Below are 19394 nucleotides of genomic sequence, written 5' to 3'. Positions count from 1 at the left end.
CAGCACAGGAACAGTCACTTAATGTGAGCTGAGGCTAATCCATGCTGGGTTCCATCCAGTGTTAACATCAGTCAGCAGACTATTGTGGGCGTAAGCTGCTTTATCTCTTCTGACATGGCAATTTGTCAGACCTGCTTTTTTCTCTCCCACATGGTGGAGCTTATAACTGGCCTTGAGATTGTTCCTTGAGGCATTCATCAATAAAAACAAGTTTTCTGTTGGATGGTGTAGTAGTGGGAGTAAGTTATAAATTGAACATGCTCATGTTCATTCATAAAAAATTCAGAATGCTTCATAGACACTGATATAAATGAGTCTTTTTGCTGCTGTAGCAAGATGGCAGATGAGAGAAACCATGGAGAAGTCCCTGATGAGAGCTTAGCCAAACTGTAGCAAGACTTAAATATAAGTAGTAAATTAAATACCATTTTTTTTCCAAAATGTTTACGCAAATAGAGGTGGAAATGCTGTTTGGCTGGTAAATTGTATTCAGCAGGGATCATAGATCATACAGCCTAGAATGCAGTGCATGAACTGTTTCTTCCTAGCATGCAGCTATTCAATAGACTGGACCTACTAACAGGGCAGGAGTCAGGACAGGAGTTTGCTGCTTTGTTCTAGGTGGAGAGGTAAAACTTGCCTCAACAGCGTGTTTTCATTGTGACACAACTTAATGGTCTTGCTGACCCATGAGTTACAAATGCACAAAAGGCTATTCTTGTAAAATACAGAGGTGATGGTATGACACCCTTTTAAGTCCAGCAGTGTCTCAGAAGGAGGAATATTCAATAAAGAATCATGAATACTTTTTTCTGCAGGTTATACTGTTTGTAAGGATTATACTTCCAAGCAGTGACTGGATGAAAAACTCCTTCTTTCCCAATTCTAATGTTGTACAGCTGCAGGCATTCTAGCTAGATGTCCATTCTAGCTCATTATAAACTCTCTTTCAGTCTGGTCTCTCTCTATATATAAAAAGAGAACTGAGAACAAATCTGCAGTGAGTGCTATCATAACCATGTTTCTGTCTGTGCATCAAGTGTTTGTAAGAGAATATTTTAAAGCATGAGCAGTAATGTGTCACATAACCTGTATTAGACACTTGGCTCCTCGTGGCAGGAACTGCGGTCATGTTAAGTCAGTGTCCAAGCACATGATCACTGCTTGGTGAAGCCTGATCTTATCTGCCTTTTGTTAAACAAATCTGCAAAATCTCATGCAAGCATTAGGACTCCACAGAAAGGCAGAAGTCCACTGTTCAAGTTACTCTATGGCTTGATTTCTGCAATTTAGAAAGGAAGCTTAAACATTAGGAATGCAGGAATTGCTGTTTCTACTCAATATTTGGTAGTTTTCATTAAAAGAACATAGATTTTCTGGTTCTGCTTACCCATATTGTTTTTAGCTTTTATTGTTTGGCATGAAAAGCTTTTTGTGAGTCTTCCAGTATAGAGATGTTGAATGTAAGCATTGAAAAGGAAGCACCTGGAGGCTTTGTGCTGAAATAAGTGGAATTATTTCCACAATAGGCTTGGGGTGACTGTGGAGTTGAAGTGTGCTTACACAGTTTGGCAAAAATATTTTAGTAGTCTAAAAATAATTTTCAGTGCATATTTAAAAAGATCTTGGTAAGAGGATATGGTTGTATTACTGTATAAGATGAGTGAATTACTTAGGTTATTCTAAGCAAGGATCAGTAAGATCTTTGACGAAATCTGTATGTAGATTTTTGTGTAACTTGCACAATAATGGTTTATATTTTGCATTTTTTAAATAGATATTTTTGTTTCTTTCAATTTTAAACTTTCTAACTTTTGCTATTTCAAAAGCATGAGTCTTCAAGGGAGAGATTACCTTCCTGTAAAATGATTGCAAAATGATTGTGCTTTGCTGAAGTCTCATAAACTGCATGCTATTAAAGTTGGAAGCAGAGGAACACAGTATCAGGCCAGTGATCTGTGTAGCACAGGATTCCATTTCTTAGAATTGTCATTAGGAAGTATTTCAGAAGAAGATGCAAGGAACTGTGTAAAATAAATCACATTTGTAGAAACTTCTTCTAGGCCTGTCATTTCATGATGAATTTATAAAGCAGAGAGCTTTATAGAACAGCATTTGCTGGTTTTAAATTGTGTGGTATAAAGAAGCCTGCAGGCTGGTGTTTGTTTCAGGTCTATTTTTCTTGGTTTCAAAGCAGTAAGATAAAATATTTGGCCACTTTGCACAGATGTAATAAAGAGCTGGAGTGACAAAGTGATACCATAGAGCAGTATTTCACATTGCTTGGATGTGGTTTGCTGCAGTTCTACTGATAAAGAGAAAGCTGGGTTGTGTATATTTTCCTAACTTGAAGAGGAGACACATAGCTAAATGTTAGATGAGAGAGGAAGTTTGATGGGAGAGGAGGATGCCAGGCTTCAAAGCAAAAGCATTATTTTGATCTTTCTGCCTGTTCAAGGTAGACCTATGGAGTCTGTCACAGTTCTGTTGTTTGCTGAGCAGATGTTTGGGTGTGATGGATTATTACCCACATTCTCCTGTGTTTCAAATTTTTCTTAATTTCTGTATTATACTGTAGCAATCTGACTTACTGAGGTAATGACAATCACCAGCTGAATTAAAAACATAAAACGTAGAAAATTACAAATATGCTGGGCTCTTTCACTAATCCATAGCATCCTTAATCCACCTCCATTTGTGGCTGCTTTCAGCCCTAAAGCCTTACAGGAATAAATTTAAGACAAATACAGAAAAAAAAATCCAAAACAGAGCCATGAAAGCTGCATAAAAGAAATTTATCAAAAGTTATTTTTATCTTCTGACTGCAAAATTAGCTTTGAATCTACACACTGAAAACAGAAGCAGGACCTGGTGTTAATTCCTATGACAGCCAATGCTTTAATCTCTTCCTGCCATTTCCCTACACTGTTCATCATATGTGTGGAATCTATTGATACAGAAAAGGAGTGGTGGTGAATTTCAAACTTGGCATTTAAACAGTGAGATAGTATGTAACTTTACTAGGATGAAGTGTTATGTTTCAAAGGACGCCTGGCAACACAGAATTTCACTGTAAGTCTAACATGTTGTACTAGATTTCAAAGAGTGGTTGAAGCACTAAATGAATTTCAAATTAAGAGTAGGAAATTCAAACCAGCATTGCTCTTAACTGGGTTCACTGTAACCACTGACATTTCTCATCGTTGGAGGGTGTTCTCTCAATTAGGCAAAACTACAGTAGTTCTGCATCTCAGAAAAAGAGGCAAGAATGTAATTTATGTTTGCATTGCGTGAAATTCTGATCATTATCTAGAAAAAAAAATGGCAGTGCTCAAGACAAGGTTTCCCCTGGATTTTATTTTTACACAGTTAACCTTTAATACTGGGCACTTTTTCAAGTCTTTTCAGACTGGACAGTGGTATTTGCTGAGTGGATATTTTCTGTATCTGTGGTATTTACAGTATAGTTCTATAAACCTACTGATTGACTTTGTGCTAATGACCTGAATATTTAGTAAAAAAGGTGATACAAGATGCAAGGCTCATGAATCTGACAACAGTAGATGTAAGGTGGGTTTTCTGGCAAACAGAGGGCCTGCAGCTTTGTTTGTTTTGAGGTTCTCACATTCATTGTGCAAGATCAAAGTTAATATTAAGCAGAATCAGCCAGGGGTTCTCCTTTACTGAATGACATCCATGGGAGAAGGGAAAGTTTGGGGGAAACAGCTACTGTGAGACTTTTTCAGAAAGAATGGTCCAAGCTTGCTGTAGAATCTGGTGATGTTAAGAATGTGTAAGTTATCCCATCTACTTTTTGCTCTTAGTGAGTATATGATTCCTGAATTATCAGTTCAGATATGACTTCTGGACTGTTCTAAATTGCCCAAAGTCTAGCCCATGTAAGATTTTCTCATCAGAGACCCAGCCCCAAGTGCTATAATTTAACTTCTGTATTGTGGGGTCATTTTTGCCTGTCATTCTGTGTGAAACTTGGAATTACAGAAATGTGTGTGTTACAATAACGTTCATGTGAGCTGAAAATGTGTCCTGAGCTTTTTACAATGTCAACACATGCTTTGGTCTGCAGGTTACAGCTGCTCATTGTTTAAAGGATACATCTGAAGAATAAAATTTGTGTAAGTGGGTTGATAAACATTGGCTTGGTGGAGCTCTGTTAGTTCTGTACTGAAAGATTCTGTACTAACTCTAAAATTCAACAGGCTGGCTTTCAGTCCTAAGATGGTGATATGTTGAACTGCTTAATTTTAATAGGCTGTGCTATTATCAATGTAGTACTTCCCTTCAACATGTGTATGCATTGATCTCTTTGTGTTTAAATGAATAATGGGGTGAGTTAGAATAGAAAACTTTCTAATTCTGCTTCACTTTATTTCTTAGCCAAAGTGAAAGAGAGGAATTTGAAACAGAGTTCAAACAAAAGTATGAACGAGAAAAGATCCTGCTGACAGAGGAAAACAAAAAACTTACGAATGAACTTGATAAGGTAAGTGCTGATTAATTGAGCCTTGAATTTACAAATATTATATTATATGTAGAAATTGGACAATATGGAGCTGCATTGGTTATTACTAACTCTAAACTGAAAGCAGAAATTGATGTTACCCAAAAAGTTGGTGATTAATATTAGATTTGACTAGAGTATCTATATGCATCTGAACTTGAGAAGGCGCATATATATCTATATATCTATATGTGTGTGTGTGTATGTGTATATATATATATATATATATATATATATATATGTGAGTATTTATGTGTGGGAATGAAATTAGATGGTCTTACCTTTTGGTAAGATTAATTCTAGACAGCACTGTAAGCCAGCAAAAAGGGATTATTTCATTGTATGACCCAAATATAAAAATACATAGTTAATGATGTGATTACTTAGAGTACATTTGCACGTCAATCTTTTGAAATACCAGGGCCCCTCCTACCCTTTGAGATTAAGTGTTACTTTGAGATACTGAAAAAATACAAATGATAAGGCATATTAGCTGAAGTGCATTGAGCAAGAAATAATTATGATTCGTGCATTTGGATTGTGTCTTTATTGTTCATTTTGACAGGTTATTCAAGTTCATTGTGTATTATCCAAATCTTGCTAAACTTGTTTATTCCTTTTGTAATGCATTAGATTTTCTAAAAATATGATGAAAGTACAGTGTTCTTCAAAGTAAGCATGTTTGCATGTCTGTGCTCAAATTACAGTATATTTTCATACCAGTATAAGACAGACAATATATATGCCTATAGGTAAGCTTAGTCCAAGAAAACTAAGAAAGAGCCTAGTCACTTTGATAGTTTTTCAGCTCTCTCTCTCTTCCCCCATTACCTTTTTCTTGTCAAATGACATATAATAATAGACATATTTAAATTATAAGTCCATTTGAATGATAAATAGGGTGTGGAGTTATTCATATTTGGAGTAAAAAGCAAAATAGATTTTAAATTGGCTATTCTTTTATCATTTGAATTGCTAATATATTTCAGTACTAAAAGAAGCTTTCACCTGAGATTTCATTCTCCTAAGAAGGCTTTCCTATAAAGTCTATCTGGTCTCTCATTCCAATTTGACTTTCTGAATAATTACTTAACATAATGAAGGTTTAGTTCCCAATACCAGCTTGAGTTATCTGTGGCTTTTGTCTTGCAGAATGTGCCTGTATGAATGGCAGCAATTTGAATGAGAGAGGTTAATTGCTAGGTATAACATATTGTACTTAGAGATGTGCATTTAATTTCAATTTTCTTGTCTACAAGTCAAACAAAAAATAAGAGAATGTGAGACACCTGGAGAATCTCAAGACTGTCTCATGCCTGTATCTGTTCAGTCTCTCTCTCTATGGTTACTAAACAAGGAAGAGGTTCAGCAGTCTTATCTGAGCCATAACAATTTTTATACCCTTGCTTTGCTCTTCTAGTGTAGATTTTTCTATACAGAACATTCCACACCTGTATGGTGCAAAGCAGAAACCTTCTACGAGTTTTAGAGGTATTTGGAGACTTAATTCTCAGAAAACTCATCAAATTGATGGAGTAAAAACGTTGTTCAAGTCCTTAAAAGTGGCTTTTCAGTACAGCTAAAATTATACCTAAGAAGAGATTCTGGCTTTTTGTGGTTATATGGTGTTCATTGTGATGGCCAGTACCAAGCAGATACAAGGTGTGGAAGAGGGGAACGTCATTTTGAGCCTACACAGAGTCACAGCAGTTTATAGTTTTAACTAGTTGTTTAAATTCTCCTTCAGCTCACCACCATGTTTGAGAAACTGAGTATGAATAATCGGCAGCTGGAGGAAGAGATGAGAGACCTGGCTGATAAGAAGGAGTCCGTGGCTCACTGGGAGGCCCAAATCACTGAGATCATCCAGTGGTGAGTGCTCTGCTCTCATGCCTGACAGAAACCCCTCAGCATGTGCTGGGGCTGTGCTGAGCTTGTCTTTGCACATGGCACTTGGAAGTGCTGAGGTGAAACCTCACACCCGTCTGGGATTCTGCTGGGGTTTTGGCTGAGATTTTAATAATGCACAAATCCAGAAAATTGTGTTCCTCCTTAAGAGTGGAAGTGTCTCACCAAATAGAGCTTTTCAAAGTGCAGAGGAATCGTGGCCATTGGGTGTGGCTTTGTGGCTATGGAAGAATGCTGAAAGGAATCATGTGCTGAGCTCACGCCTCCAAGAGGGAAGAAGCCTGGGAAAAGTAGTGGCTGAGTGTTTGTGTCTCAGCATTAATTTCCTTCATCTGCTTGGCATGTGGCAGAATGAAGCAAATACAGTGCAACTTCTACATGATTTTTTTACAAGGAGAGTATTTGAGACTACAACCAAGCCAGTCAAGTGATGTTTGTTATGGTACTTTTGCTAAATAATGATGTTATCTTCCTAGAGTCATCTGTCCAATTCTAGTAAATTAAAGAGAAGAAAAAAGGTTAAAACTGTTAAGAGAAGAAGATTGTGTATTCCAAGTTTTTCATCTATCTTTATTTTCTCTCTTCATGCCTGTTTATCTCCCCTCATCTTTAATGGTCCATTGCAGTGTTTCACATCTACAAAACCAGTTTACATTCAGGCATTTTATTTTACAGATCATCTACTTCTAGGACGACTTCATCATGATATACTAGTATTTTTCTGTTACTGATTGATTATTCTCTCCCCGTTTTTCTATTTCATGTTAGTGAAAAAATCTAATTTGTGTGTCCAGGCAAAAATGGGAAACATTTGGTGGTCTGGTATTGTTGTAATGTTAGTTCAATTTTGTTGTCCAGATATAGAGAAGTTTGGCTTTTGAATAGTGTCATGTGAATACATAACAAGGCAGAAGGGCCATCCTCTGGGTTTCCAGTGTGTTTTAAACAATGTTTGTTGCATAAAAGTATGTAATGCTGATCTAAGTTAAGAAGTCAAATTTGTCTCAAGGCATTGTATTTGTAGCAGAAGTTTAAAAATTTAAAGGGTCCACTTTGTGTGTGTTCCTTTTAAATTTTGTCTCTCATAACAGTGATAGTAGTGGACAACCTGAGTCACCAAAAACCAAATATTTAACTGGTAATTTAAGCAACTTTTAATTTTTGGCCAACTGTAAATGTTTATTCAGAAAAAAGTCAAGCTAACAAGGGAGACAAGTCTATAATTTCACATTCCTTATTGCTTTGAGGTAGTGCTTATCTGTCATATTACACCAAGGTAATCAAACACAATTTTCCAGATTTATGTATGAAAACACTCAGATAACTTGGCGGTTATAGGAGAAGACAAATCAGAATTAACTGTGGATTGTCCCACTTAACACAATGTAAAAATGTGCCAGCAGCCATTAAGAATGTACCTTCTCCTTTACTTTTATGAGAGTGTTTAATATTTTAAGATGTATTACTGATGGTTCAGGCATGATAAAGCTTTCTTCATGTTAGGGATGTCACCATAAAGGGTAAAAGGATTTGGGCTTGGGTTTTTTGTTATCTCTGAAGGTACATAGTGAAAAAAGATCTGGAGCATGCAAGACTTAACTTTCTGAATGACAGGCAGCATTTTACTGATCCCTTGTGATAATGTAGTGTCTTCTAAATCATACAGAACTGAAAATTAAAGAAATATGTGAAAAGGAAAATACAAAAGTACTGAGGGCAAATATTAAGGGAATTTAAAAAGTCTGGCTTGGTTCCAGTTTTTCATCATTAAATACATCTCAGTTTTCCCTCCATAGTTTTCTCTGCTTATGTTAAATTTTTTTCAGCTATGTGAGGCCTTATCTTAGGTCACATTTTTTCCTTGTTATGTTTAGATTTTTCCATGTGTTACCCAGATAATCCGGTCATGTCTGTCTGCTGTTCTTAGAGTTCAGCACTGCATAGTGAAACTAGGCCCTTCTCTGGGGAACATGGGTGCTGTATGAAGTATTTAAGCATTTATTATAATGATAAATATTTTAGAAGAAAAAAAACCCACATCTAAGATTGGAGAAAACTAGTCCTATTTAATGTCACAAGCCTGTGTTTTCCTCAGAAGAACATGCAGTTCTGAACATGTCCACATCTTCAGTGTGACAGTGGAATGCCAGCAAAGAAGGGGAGAATTTGTGGGCTCCCTCTTCAAAACTTAACAGATTTCTCACACAATATTACATTAAAATATGTATTTTGGGTGCATTATTCCACCTCCTAAAAACTGCCATGTTCTTTTTGTGCTGTGATCCAGGAAGGATAGGAGGCAGTAGATGGAATTAATTACTGGGTTTGTGAACAGTTTGCTCAGTGGCCTGAAGAAGTTCAAAGGACTTGTTTTAGCCCTGTTTGGAGTAACACAAGCCCAATAAGTCCCTAAATTCTTTTAAGCGCTTTGCCATCTAAAGGATACATCTAAAGAAATTACTTTGAATTCACATTTTGGATGGTTAAGATTTGTCACTTTCTTTATGATTCCTGGGGCCCTTCTAAATTGCTATTTCTCTCAGATTTTGTAACTTGTGAGTAATTTTAATGGCTTATCACATTCCCTTTAGCCTTTCCCTGCTTTCTTACTCTGCTTTATTGCATCTTTGGGGCTAATTTATGAAAACTTTTTAAACTTGCTGTTGTTATCTCAAGATACCATAAACAAGGCAATATTTTAATATAAACACTTGAATCAAACTTTCACTGAAAATTCTATTGGGGACTCAACAGACCCTCACAGATCATTCAGCCTTAATGGAGCTATTATATTGATGAGTTTATATTAGCCAAATCACTCATCATTCCTTGACAAGAGTAAGAAATATTGAGGCTTTTATAGTCAGCTATAAATTTTCCTATGGGAGATGGGAAAGAGATTAATTGCAGTGGAGGTTAATGCAGTCACTTTAAAAAGGAATATTTTAAATAGCTGTAGTACCTTATTTCTGTGCTGTGCAGAAAGGAGGTTGCAGGAAATCTTGGTAGTGATTCCCAGCATACTTTGTAAGAATCTTGGCTTGGGAGGGATTAATCTAACCTAGTTATAGAAGTCCTAAGGTAGACAACTCAATAAGTCCCATGATTAGTACTCTAGAACTCTGTTTTTCTCACCACAGTGTGAAAAGGAAGCTTACACAACTCATATCAGATGGCTAATTCTGTGTTGTTGAGAATGTTTATGTGGATGAGCTGAATCCTACCTGTTTTACCTATAGAATGGATATTAGGCTTAGATTCAGCTGCCCAGAATCTGTCATGGTTGCTTACCACTATATTTCTTATCAGTCAGATTTTTTTGTACTATTGTTAGTTTTACCTGAATTGATTTCATTGAAAGAAAACCCCAATAAAAAACAACCACCAAAAGGGAAAAAAAAAAAAAAAAAAAAAAAAAAAAAAAAAAAAAAAAAGTACCAACTACCCCCTGCCTATACTTCTAAACTAGATCAAACCTAAAAAATCCCCAAAATTATGGTTGGGGGTTTTTTGGTTGTTTTAAAATCTGTTTGCTCTCAGAAAAGAAAAAAAAAAAAAAAAAGCACACACAATTTGTGAATAAAATATAGCAAAAATTCTATGCATATTCAATTGTTAAGAGACACAAAACATGTAAAATTCTGGGGTGTGTTGTGTTTGAGGTAAGAATAATCAGAAGTTAATAATCTCTAAAATAGAAATTCTGGAGGCCAGGGTGAAATTTCAGGGCTTGGGAGCAGAGGGAAATGTTAAAAAGTTTTCAAGAAGTAGTTTTAAGAAACAGAGTTTATTGGAGACACTGGGGAAAAATTTAAAATGAAGTTGGAGGCTTCGAGCGTGCTGGTACAACAGAAATTTAAAGGATTGAGAGACTAGAGGAGTCATGACTCAGATTTCCTAGGGGTTTTTTAAAATCAGGTTTAACAGAGCTTGGTGTAAGACCCCAGGGCTTTAAGACCACTCTGTTGAGAAAAATTCTTTAGTCCTGTGGGTCTGTTTTGTATTTTAAAGTATCCCAGCTGGAGACCTGGTGAATCTGACTTGCTGAGCATCCTGGCAAACACCATACAGATAGCAGCCAGTGGTTACATGAAGGTTGTCATGATGTTGGCTCCAACCAAAAAATTAAATTTAATTTTACAGGAATTTGTACCATATTGCTCTTCTGAGTTCTTTGCATTAGGGAACTAAGCTCACAAGGGCAGTTTTATTGAAAACAGAACAGTTTATCTGAATTTTCAGTAAAGGAAGAAGTGACTAGGTGGAACCTGAGGAACTTTTCTTCCTTAGGTCTCTTGTGCTTGTCAGGGCTCTCTGTCAAAATGAGGACAAGGAGAGCAACATTAGTAAGAGTTAATTTGCCATTCCTGCTATTTTTTTCTTGAATTTTAGTTTTTTAAAGCCAACCAAATGGAACAACCCCAGAAAAACAGTAACAAAAAAGCTCCCAAAGCTCTTGGGTCCACATGTTTAATGACGTATGCCATTATTGAGAGAATTTTGCCATCTAGTGGACAACAAAACCTCAGTCCAACATTGTACTGCTTTAATTTTCTGTCTTCCAGTGCTTGAGGAGTTCCCTTGAATTCAGCACAGATATTGTAAAAATTCACTTTATATTTTCATTTTCTAGATTTCTGCTTGTCTGTGGAACATCTCTCTGAGGTTTTTGCATGTGCGTCTTTTCAGCATTTGGAGCCTGCACCATAAACCAAATACCTGAGGTGTTTCCTCACCTTCTGTCAGGAAGCATCTGTGTGTCATCATAAAATTGGATGTAGAAATTGGACCCTTTTTTTTCTGCAAAGATTTTGTGAGCTATTAAAAATAAGGAAAATTAAATACTGATTCCTAAATCTCGTTCCCTTCTCATACATCAGGAAAACTTACTCTCACCTTGAGATTCTTGCATCCTTTTTATTCCTGCTTAAGCTTTTTTCTTTTTACAGTATGTTTAATTATGCAACTCACCACCTCCAAAAAGCATCTTTAGCGACTTCTGACATCTTTTGCCACAGCCTAAGTGGTTTGTGTAGGCTCAGATTATCTGGTTGTCAAAATGTGTCATCCAGATTGTTATGGGAAAAGAAGTTGGTTTGCTGCTTCCATTGAGTTCTGATGTGCCTTGGGAAAAACAGTGACTCATTAATAGAAAACCTTTCACTGACTTTAATGGCCAGGACATGTAGGGTTTTCATAGATTCCTCCCCACTTCTTGAACTAAATTATAAGCAGGAGACAAAGAAGAGAAAGCCCAATAAATGCTTGTGTTTTCATGTTGGGTGTGAGATTTGTGGAAAATGGTTGATTATTTTGCTTTTGGCTCCACTGTATTACAGTAGTATGTCTTCCTTAAACAAATCTTAAAATGCACAGCCAAAGTCACCACAGTCTGCAGATATTTAGCCTGTGACTTTCACAGTGTGATCTTGCCCTAAGGCCACTGTGGGAAAGCTCTTCAGTTCTCCCTTGCCCATGGCAGTTCAGGGTATGTGCTGCCTGTCTTCCTTGCCTCCTGGCAACTATCTGTAAATCTGTGTTGAAACTTTTATACTTAATGCTAAACTTGCAAGTAGTGCCATTTCCATGTTCTGTGTGTGTATGAACCCTGTAGTATCAACCAGAAAAACTTACATTGCCTTGTAGGCACAAGGGGGGAAACACTTCCTTCTTGGAAGGTTGCTTCAAGACAAAATCAACCATCTCCAACTCTCATCTCCAGTCCAACAAATTTAGGATTAGAGTTACTTTTAAAGATCAGGAAGCAAGGATAAGTTATTTCTTATTAAATTATTAAATTTTCCTATATTTTATTTAAAGCTATTTGAGGTTCAGTACTTTGAGCAGATCCTAAACACTTCAGTGTTTGGTGTTGGTAAGACTTAACTGTGATCAAGCTGTGATAGTACCTGCTGGTCTCTGAGGCAGCTCAGGGACTTGCATAAGGCTTCATATTGCAAACTGGGATTGCTCTTCTGTGAGCAGAATGAATATGTTTAGAGCCAGGCATGTAAGAAAATGAGGTGGGAGGGATGGTGTTCGGGTTTTTTCCTGTTTGTTTGTTTTAGGTTTTTCATAAGTTATTTAGTTTCAGTGAGTTAATTTTTTAGCAACTTTCTTTTCTATGTTAACACCTGAGGCAAAGTGAAGAAAGAACCTTCTGTTGTGATTAATCACAGAAAGTTGTTGTTCTTTCTTTGTAACTGATGATCAAAGAATCTGAGAAACAGGCATGTCTCCTTGTTGTCTTTACCCTCAGAAAACATGTCTGGATAGAAAAGGAGCTCAGTGGATGAGACAACTCTGCTGGCTTATGTTGTTTAATAACATTAGAAGTAGACTCTCCCTGTTTAATTAGCACTTCTTGAAGTAACATCACTGTTTAACTACGAGTTCTCATATTCAGTTGGTACAGCTAAGTTAACCACAACTTCCATATTATCTGGATAATTGAAATATTAATTATTGGTTGTGAATTTTGTCTTAATTTATTCCCTAAAATAGGCTGAAAGATTTTTTTTTCTCATAGTCTCAAATTCAGGTAGCTGATAGGTAATTCTTCAATTTTCATTCATGTCTTAGTGATGTATATTGTTTAAAGGAACTCCACAGAGCAGCAAAGAATTAGTTCTGTGTGGTTTTCTGTTAGTGCTTTTGTTGTTGTTGCTTTTATCCTTATATTTTATGACTCTTTTTGTATTCTATATTTATCTGCTTCTGATTGTTGACTTGATGAAGGGACTTCTGTTTTTTTCTTATGATTCTTTGGTTAAAACACCTTATTTTTTCTTATGTAATCATTTAGGGTAAGCGATGAAAAAGATGCTCGAGGTTATCTTCAGGCCTTGGCCTCTAAAATGACAGAAGAGCTGGAAGCCCTAAGGAACTCCAGTTTGGGTGCAAGAGCTACAGTAAGACTTTACTTCCATATGTCAGAAGGTTTTTTGTTTGAAAAAACCACTAATTTGGCAGTTTCAGCTGTAGCGATGATCTGTCTGTGGAGTCTATGTTAACTGAAAATTAAACTTTCTTGGAGCTTCTGAATAACTGAATACCAAACTTACTGTTTATCAAGTAATTGAACACCAGTATCTTTATAATGTTATTTTATCTGTATTATAGTTGAAGTAGCAACGTTATAATCATATATGAATTTATTGAAGGAAATCATGCTTTTATTTATGAAAACCTTCAAATCTTTCACTTCTGAAGTGTGGATGTCCTTCATAGCTGTCATCTGAATTGAGGCACATCAAAACCAGATTTCACAAAATCTCTTTGCTTTTGAGATCAGCATAAAACATAAAATTTGTTACCTGACTTCAGAAATACTACTACTAACACTACTGTTAATTTTAGTTTCTTTTGGAATTAACAAACTCTTATGTTAAGCACATAGTAGACTAAGAAATTGAGTTGTTGAAGTTAGTTGCATTCCTCATGTTCAGCCTCCTTTCCTTTTACTCCTTCTACTCCCTTTTTTGTTCTTTCCTAGGACATGCCCTGGAAGATGCGGCGCTTTGCAAAGCTGGATATGTCTGCAAGGCTGGAGCTCCAGTCTGCTCTTGATGCTGAAATCCGAGCCAAACAGGCTATTCAGGATGAGCTGAACAAAGTCAAAGCTTCCTGTATCTCTACAGAGTGGTAAGACTGAATTGTTCTGATGCAAATTTACTTTGATACCTCCCAGGAAATGTCATCAAATCATTATTTTATCTGCCTTGTGTGTGTTAATTTGATCATGACTGACATGCCAGTTTCATACACCCAGATGAAAGAAAACCCAACATGTCTCTTCATGGTTTGAACAGCTGAACACTTACTGGGGAAAGTTGAAATCTTGAAGACTTTCAGAGGGAACACATTCTCTTTAATAATATGATCTCTCCTAGTTGTGATAACAAACGCAAATCCATAGTTTGGCTTTGTATCTTAGAATATATTCTTTTCCATTCTGCTGACAGCTGCACTGGGTTAGCTTACTAAAATCAATTATTGCATACTGATTTGCACAGTAAGAAGTAATAATGGTCAGTGTACTATTATGAGTTCTTCTATTCCTTCCTCAGACCTCTCTCACTTCTACCTCACCACCCCCACAACAGAATTTATTCTGAGTTGCATGAATGCCTGAAACAGGGGTTGGTAGGAAGTCATTCCATTTTTAGGTGTCCAGCTTCAGCTCAGAGCACTGGTGTGTTATGCAGCTTTAGGAGAGCAGTAGGACAGAGCTGAGATTCAAGTATGTTACCTGTAAAATGGGAACATCTGGTTCACCTACCTTAAATGTTTTTCAGGCCAGGTAATGTGATGGCAGGCGGCATTGGAAATCCTATAAGAACAGGAGAACCAGTGTTTGCTTTGACAGGCAAGAATGAGAAATGTGCTCAAATTGCAGAGTAGTGTTACCTCTCGGCTGTGAGTCAGAAAGCACTGAAACAACTAACTGTAAAGGAACTGAGAAAAAAATAGTTCAACTGAATCTGTTAGTATCACAGGTACTTAATTAAAAATAAATTTCAATGAAAAACGTTAAACTTTTTTATTACATAAAAATATATAGTCTTTTTTTCTTATTCACAGGATACAAGTTCACACAATTACTTAGAAATTAGAAACATGAAAAACACAAACTTATTTAATAGATAAATGGCTTTTTTCTGTTAACTACACAGATCTCTTCTGGCATTTGAAGGCATCAGGAACAAGAGTGACTTGTATCTTGGATTCTCAATACTTACATACATTTTTTTTGTTCTTTTGAAGTAAATTGCAAGAATCTGAGAAGAAGAATATGGAGCTTTTGGCAGACATCGAAAGGCTGAAAAAGGAGACAGAAGAGCTTAGATCAGAAAAGGGTATGGCAACTGATATCCAAGTAAATAGTATGTCACATTGGTGGGTGCATCTTATCAATCAAGTGTCACCTTGAAACTCAAATATGATACCAACATGTGAGCACAACACTTGCATGTCAAGATGTACCCACAGTAGTTGCACTTGCACTTCTAAATCGCCTCAGTTTTGTTGGTACCTTTGAACCAGTAAGGTATTATTTTAGTTGAGACTGCATTGTTTATATTTGGCCTGTATATGGTGATTTACTGCCAGAAAACTGTTAGAATGTAGATATACTTCTAACGTTTTCTGCTTTATGATGGGTGAAGGTATTTAGACATCGATACTGATCATAGTGCTGTTTATCTCTGAGTGTTTTGGGCCTCTCTACACAGAGAGTGAACAACTGCAGAGGAATTCATAGCATTTGTTTGTTTCTGAGAGAACTTCATTGATTGGATTTGCAGCCACATAGTAGCAGTGTGGTCACAAGTGCTTTGATGTGGTATTAAGAGTATGTTCTGGGCTTACTCTTGCATCTGTCCAACACTATTCTGTATGGTTGCTGAGAGAAGAGACTTTTTTGGTAATTCTGCAATGAAAAAAAATTCATTATGAGTTGATTAATGATTTGGGTGATTCTTTGCAGTTTCTGTAGTAGCTCCAATATTTGTGTCTTATGAGTCACATGAGAAGAACTATTTTTCAGGCCAAATGAAATTATCTAATTTTCTGTAGGGAACTATATGAACTCTAGAATTTAAACACCCTGGCAACAATTGCTGCATTGGGATGTCAAATACTATTCAGCTTTTCCAACTTAATGGCCAGTCAGTCAATAAAATATTATAGTTTACATTCATCTCCTCTATATAGGCTTCTCAGTGCTGATTGACTGGTAAAATAATTTAAACCTATACAGAACATTAAAAAATAGTGCCAATTAGCAGATAAGACTTAGGGAATTGATACTCCCTCATCTTGATGCTTAGCACTGATACCAGGATTATGCTTCCTCCAAGTACTTGGAGGGAAACTCTTGATAGCATCTCCCTGGAGACAAAAATACTTTGTCGTGTTTAGCTTTCATTTATATGTTCTTGAACTTCCTTAAATGTTATGTATGATTACTTGCCTTCTGAAATCTTCCTTTGTGTTAAATAATATTATTCATTTATAATTAATATTTTACCTTATATTTTTTCCAGTGTTTAAAACCTTATTGTTTTGGTGAAATAAACATTTACTCTTTGCTGAAAACAAGCAAGCAAAAAAAAGTACTGTTCAAGGAAACATTAGTCATGTTTCTTAATATAATTATTTTAGTAATATTCTACTGCAATTACCCAAATGGTCTGGTAGAAATACACCTTAACCTAAGTCTGTACCATCTTTAATATGGTTTTCTCATAAAAGAAAAGATATATTGCTGTTTGAATTATGAACTGTATAGAAGATATAAATGCAGTCAAGTGGTAGAGTAACTTGCATGTAGAAATTGATTTCTAAGAAGGGATTGTTTGGATTAGCACCTAATCCTTTCCTGTTTATAAATATATTCCAGAAATATAGGCAGGTGAGGAGAAGATTGGTGAGAGTATTCCATAAAGTTGTGGGTAATTTGAAAAATAGTTTTAGTGTTTTACTGTGATTTTGGTGTATTTGTAGTTTAAAGAGGAAAGGGTTCTTTGTAACTTCATTCACTCTGGGTTACATTTAGAAAATATAGGGTGATATGGATAATTAGAGCAAGACACTGACATTTTTAAAAAGAAATAGATAACTTCTGATAGCATCACTGTTTTGAGATGCACACAGTCCTGCAGGCTCTGGTTATAATAAGTATATGTATGTATGTACATATAATGTGTTTATAGCATTGAGAAGAATAGTGTTTATACACATCTGTGGAATATAAACACCCACGCAGCAACTTGAATTAGACAAAAAGAAGAAATAAAAAAAATACCAGTTGGAGCAAGTTAAAGTAAGAGCCAAGGTCTGCCGGCCTCTGTAGCTCCAGGGGATGCAGCATTCCCTCTGAGCATCACTGACATGGAGTGGTGTGACAGAAACATCTGGAGCTCCACCTAGCATTGTTTACTGCTGGGCACTCAGCAGGGAGAGCTGGCAGGCAGGCACAGAGCATGGCTCAAGGAGCTCAGCTTGTTTGGAAGTGCCATGTTTTTGTTGGCTCCAGCTGTCCTGCCACGGTGGGACATCCCAGATGTCACCAGAGCAGGTGTGGCACCTGCTGCATTATGGACACAAGCACCTTAGAAACCAGTGCCCTCTGTGTAACAGACATGGACACAGAGCGTGTTGCCACATGGAGCTCACACCACACACATCCTAGCTTGGAAAGATTGACTTAAACACATGCTTGTCCTTTAAAAAGTCATTTACTATGGAAAAGAAACCAAGTGTGCAGCTTATTTCAAAACATGTAGGTGTTTCAGGTGGACACTCAAAACTCTGATTCAGCAAGGCAAAGGTCCTCCATAAGAAGGTAGTTTTTCTGTAGCTTAAAAACCTGCTGCTGTTTTCTAGGTGTAAAGCACCAAGACTCACAGAATTCTTTCTTGGCATTTTTGAATGCGCCTACCTCTGCTCTGGATCAATTTGAAGTAAGTGCACAGCTATTCTAACTCTGTTAGTGGGTGGAACTGCTGTTGTGTGCAGGTTCTGTGCATATTTGCTGAGAGTTTGCTCCTGTATTTTAATTGTATTGCACCAATAATATTTGCATAGAGTAATACCTGAGAATTGTTTATCATTTACAGTGCTGGCTGTCTTCTCTTGAATGCTTGTAATCACAGTGAATTCCCTCTCAGATCTTGAATGCAGAAATTTGCCTGATTTTGCAGTGAGCATGAAAAGCATAGTTGTTCAAATGGCTTTTCTTTGTATTCAGAAAAATGCTAAGTAATGCAGGTAGTGGTTTGGTAAGAACAAGAAAATACTAAATCATCCTTGATTGTATCCCGTGGAGTCATTGGTACAGTTTATTAGGTTGTTTTCATAATCTGTTCATTTTACACAGATCTTTATAAAATCCATATAATTGCTATATTTATCTCCTCTTCACAGATCCTTTTATTTAAAGAAATGAATCTATTTAATACCTTTGTCACTTCTAGACAAAAGACCAGATTAGGTAGAAAGCCTGGCAGGAAAAAAATGGAAACAATACTATACGTTTATTATCTTCTTTTCTAATCAACGGTTAGCAAAGTATCATCTTTAGAACAGCTGAGGTGAAATATTGGTAAAACTGAATTCAGAGGATAGAAGGCACCACCTTTACAGTTAGCCCTTAATCCAAAGTTTTGTCCATTTTTTCCTGATGCAAACACAGGATCATCACATTGAGCTATGAAAGAGCATAATCTCTGCTGTTACTGATGTCCCAGAATTCTCTTTCTTTTCATTATGTATTCACTAATTCATTGTTCTCTCTTGAAGTCCTCATAATTAACACAGTTTTTAAATTTCTTTTGTAATAATTTATCTCATAAATTACTTTCAGTATAAGAATCCTGTTGAGAGTATAGCAGTAATACTTTATTGACTAAATGCTGGAAAAACACTGGTTTCTGTACAGATAGTGCATTAATTAATTGTCTATGAAAGGCAATTAATGAAAACTTACTGAAATTAATGAAAACTGTTACTGCCACTGGTTATTTACAGTTCTTTATTTTTGCACTTTTATTTATATTGAATAGTTTTCTTCATCCTTTTCTTTCTCTCTCTCTCTTTTTTTTACTGCTGTTTTCATTAAAATAGGATTCCTTTTCCTCCTCTTCATCCTCATTGATTGATTTTATGGATGACGTAAGTCTGACTTTCAACGCAGTAAATCCCTCAATAACAGATCAGTTGATTGATTTGGAATATTCAAACATTAATGCAGTCAACCTAAAAAATCTGCAAGTGCAGTGGAGAACAAAGTATTTCTGTAATAGACTCTTACACCTATTTATATAGATAGGTGTTTTGTTTTGAAATAAATGCTTTTCTTTAGATGCAGGTGAACAATTCTAAATTGCAAACAGCTTTTCTGATGGGGAAAAGCTGCTTTTAGGCCTTGCTTATTGATATGGTCTGTGAAAAACAGTTCCAA

The 19394-nt window shown here is 36.2% G+C and overlaps 1 protein-coding gene across 5 annotated transcripts in view; it reads left to right on the top strand.

Annotated features, from left to right (window-relative positions):
- Window positions 1–19394, top strand: part of CDC42BPA (CDC42 binding protein kinase alpha) — a 182944-nt gene that overhangs the window by 122045 nt on the left and 41505 nt on the right. For all 5 annotated transcript variants that reach the window (XM_056488450.1, XM_056488448.1, XM_056488452.1 and 2 more), the window contains 6 exons: window positions 4399–4504; window positions 6270–6394; window positions 13236–13341; window positions 13926–14074; window positions 15197–15288; window positions 17819–17895. In XM_056488450.1, the coding sequence (XP_056344425.1) occupies window positions 4399–4504; window positions 6270–6394; window positions 13236–13341; window positions 13926–14074; window positions 15197–15288; window positions 17819–17895 (655 nt within the window). The remainder of the gene's footprint in view (window positions 1–4398; window positions 4505–6269; window positions 6395–13235; window positions 13342–13925; window positions 14075–15196; window positions 15289–17818; window positions 17896–19394) is intronic.

The sequence above is a fragment of the Oenanthe melanoleuca genome, chromosome 3, assembly GCF_029582105.1.
Source record: "Oenanthe melanoleuca isolate GR-GAL-2019-014 chromosome 3, OMel1.0, whole genome shotgun sequence".
Classification (NCBI taxonomy): domain Eukaryota; kingdom Metazoa; phylum Chordata; class Aves; order Passeriformes; family Muscicapidae; genus Oenanthe; species Oenanthe melanoleuca.
The sequence above is the reverse complement of the archived record's forward strand: the minus strand, read 5'-3'. Positions and strand labels throughout refer to the sequence as shown.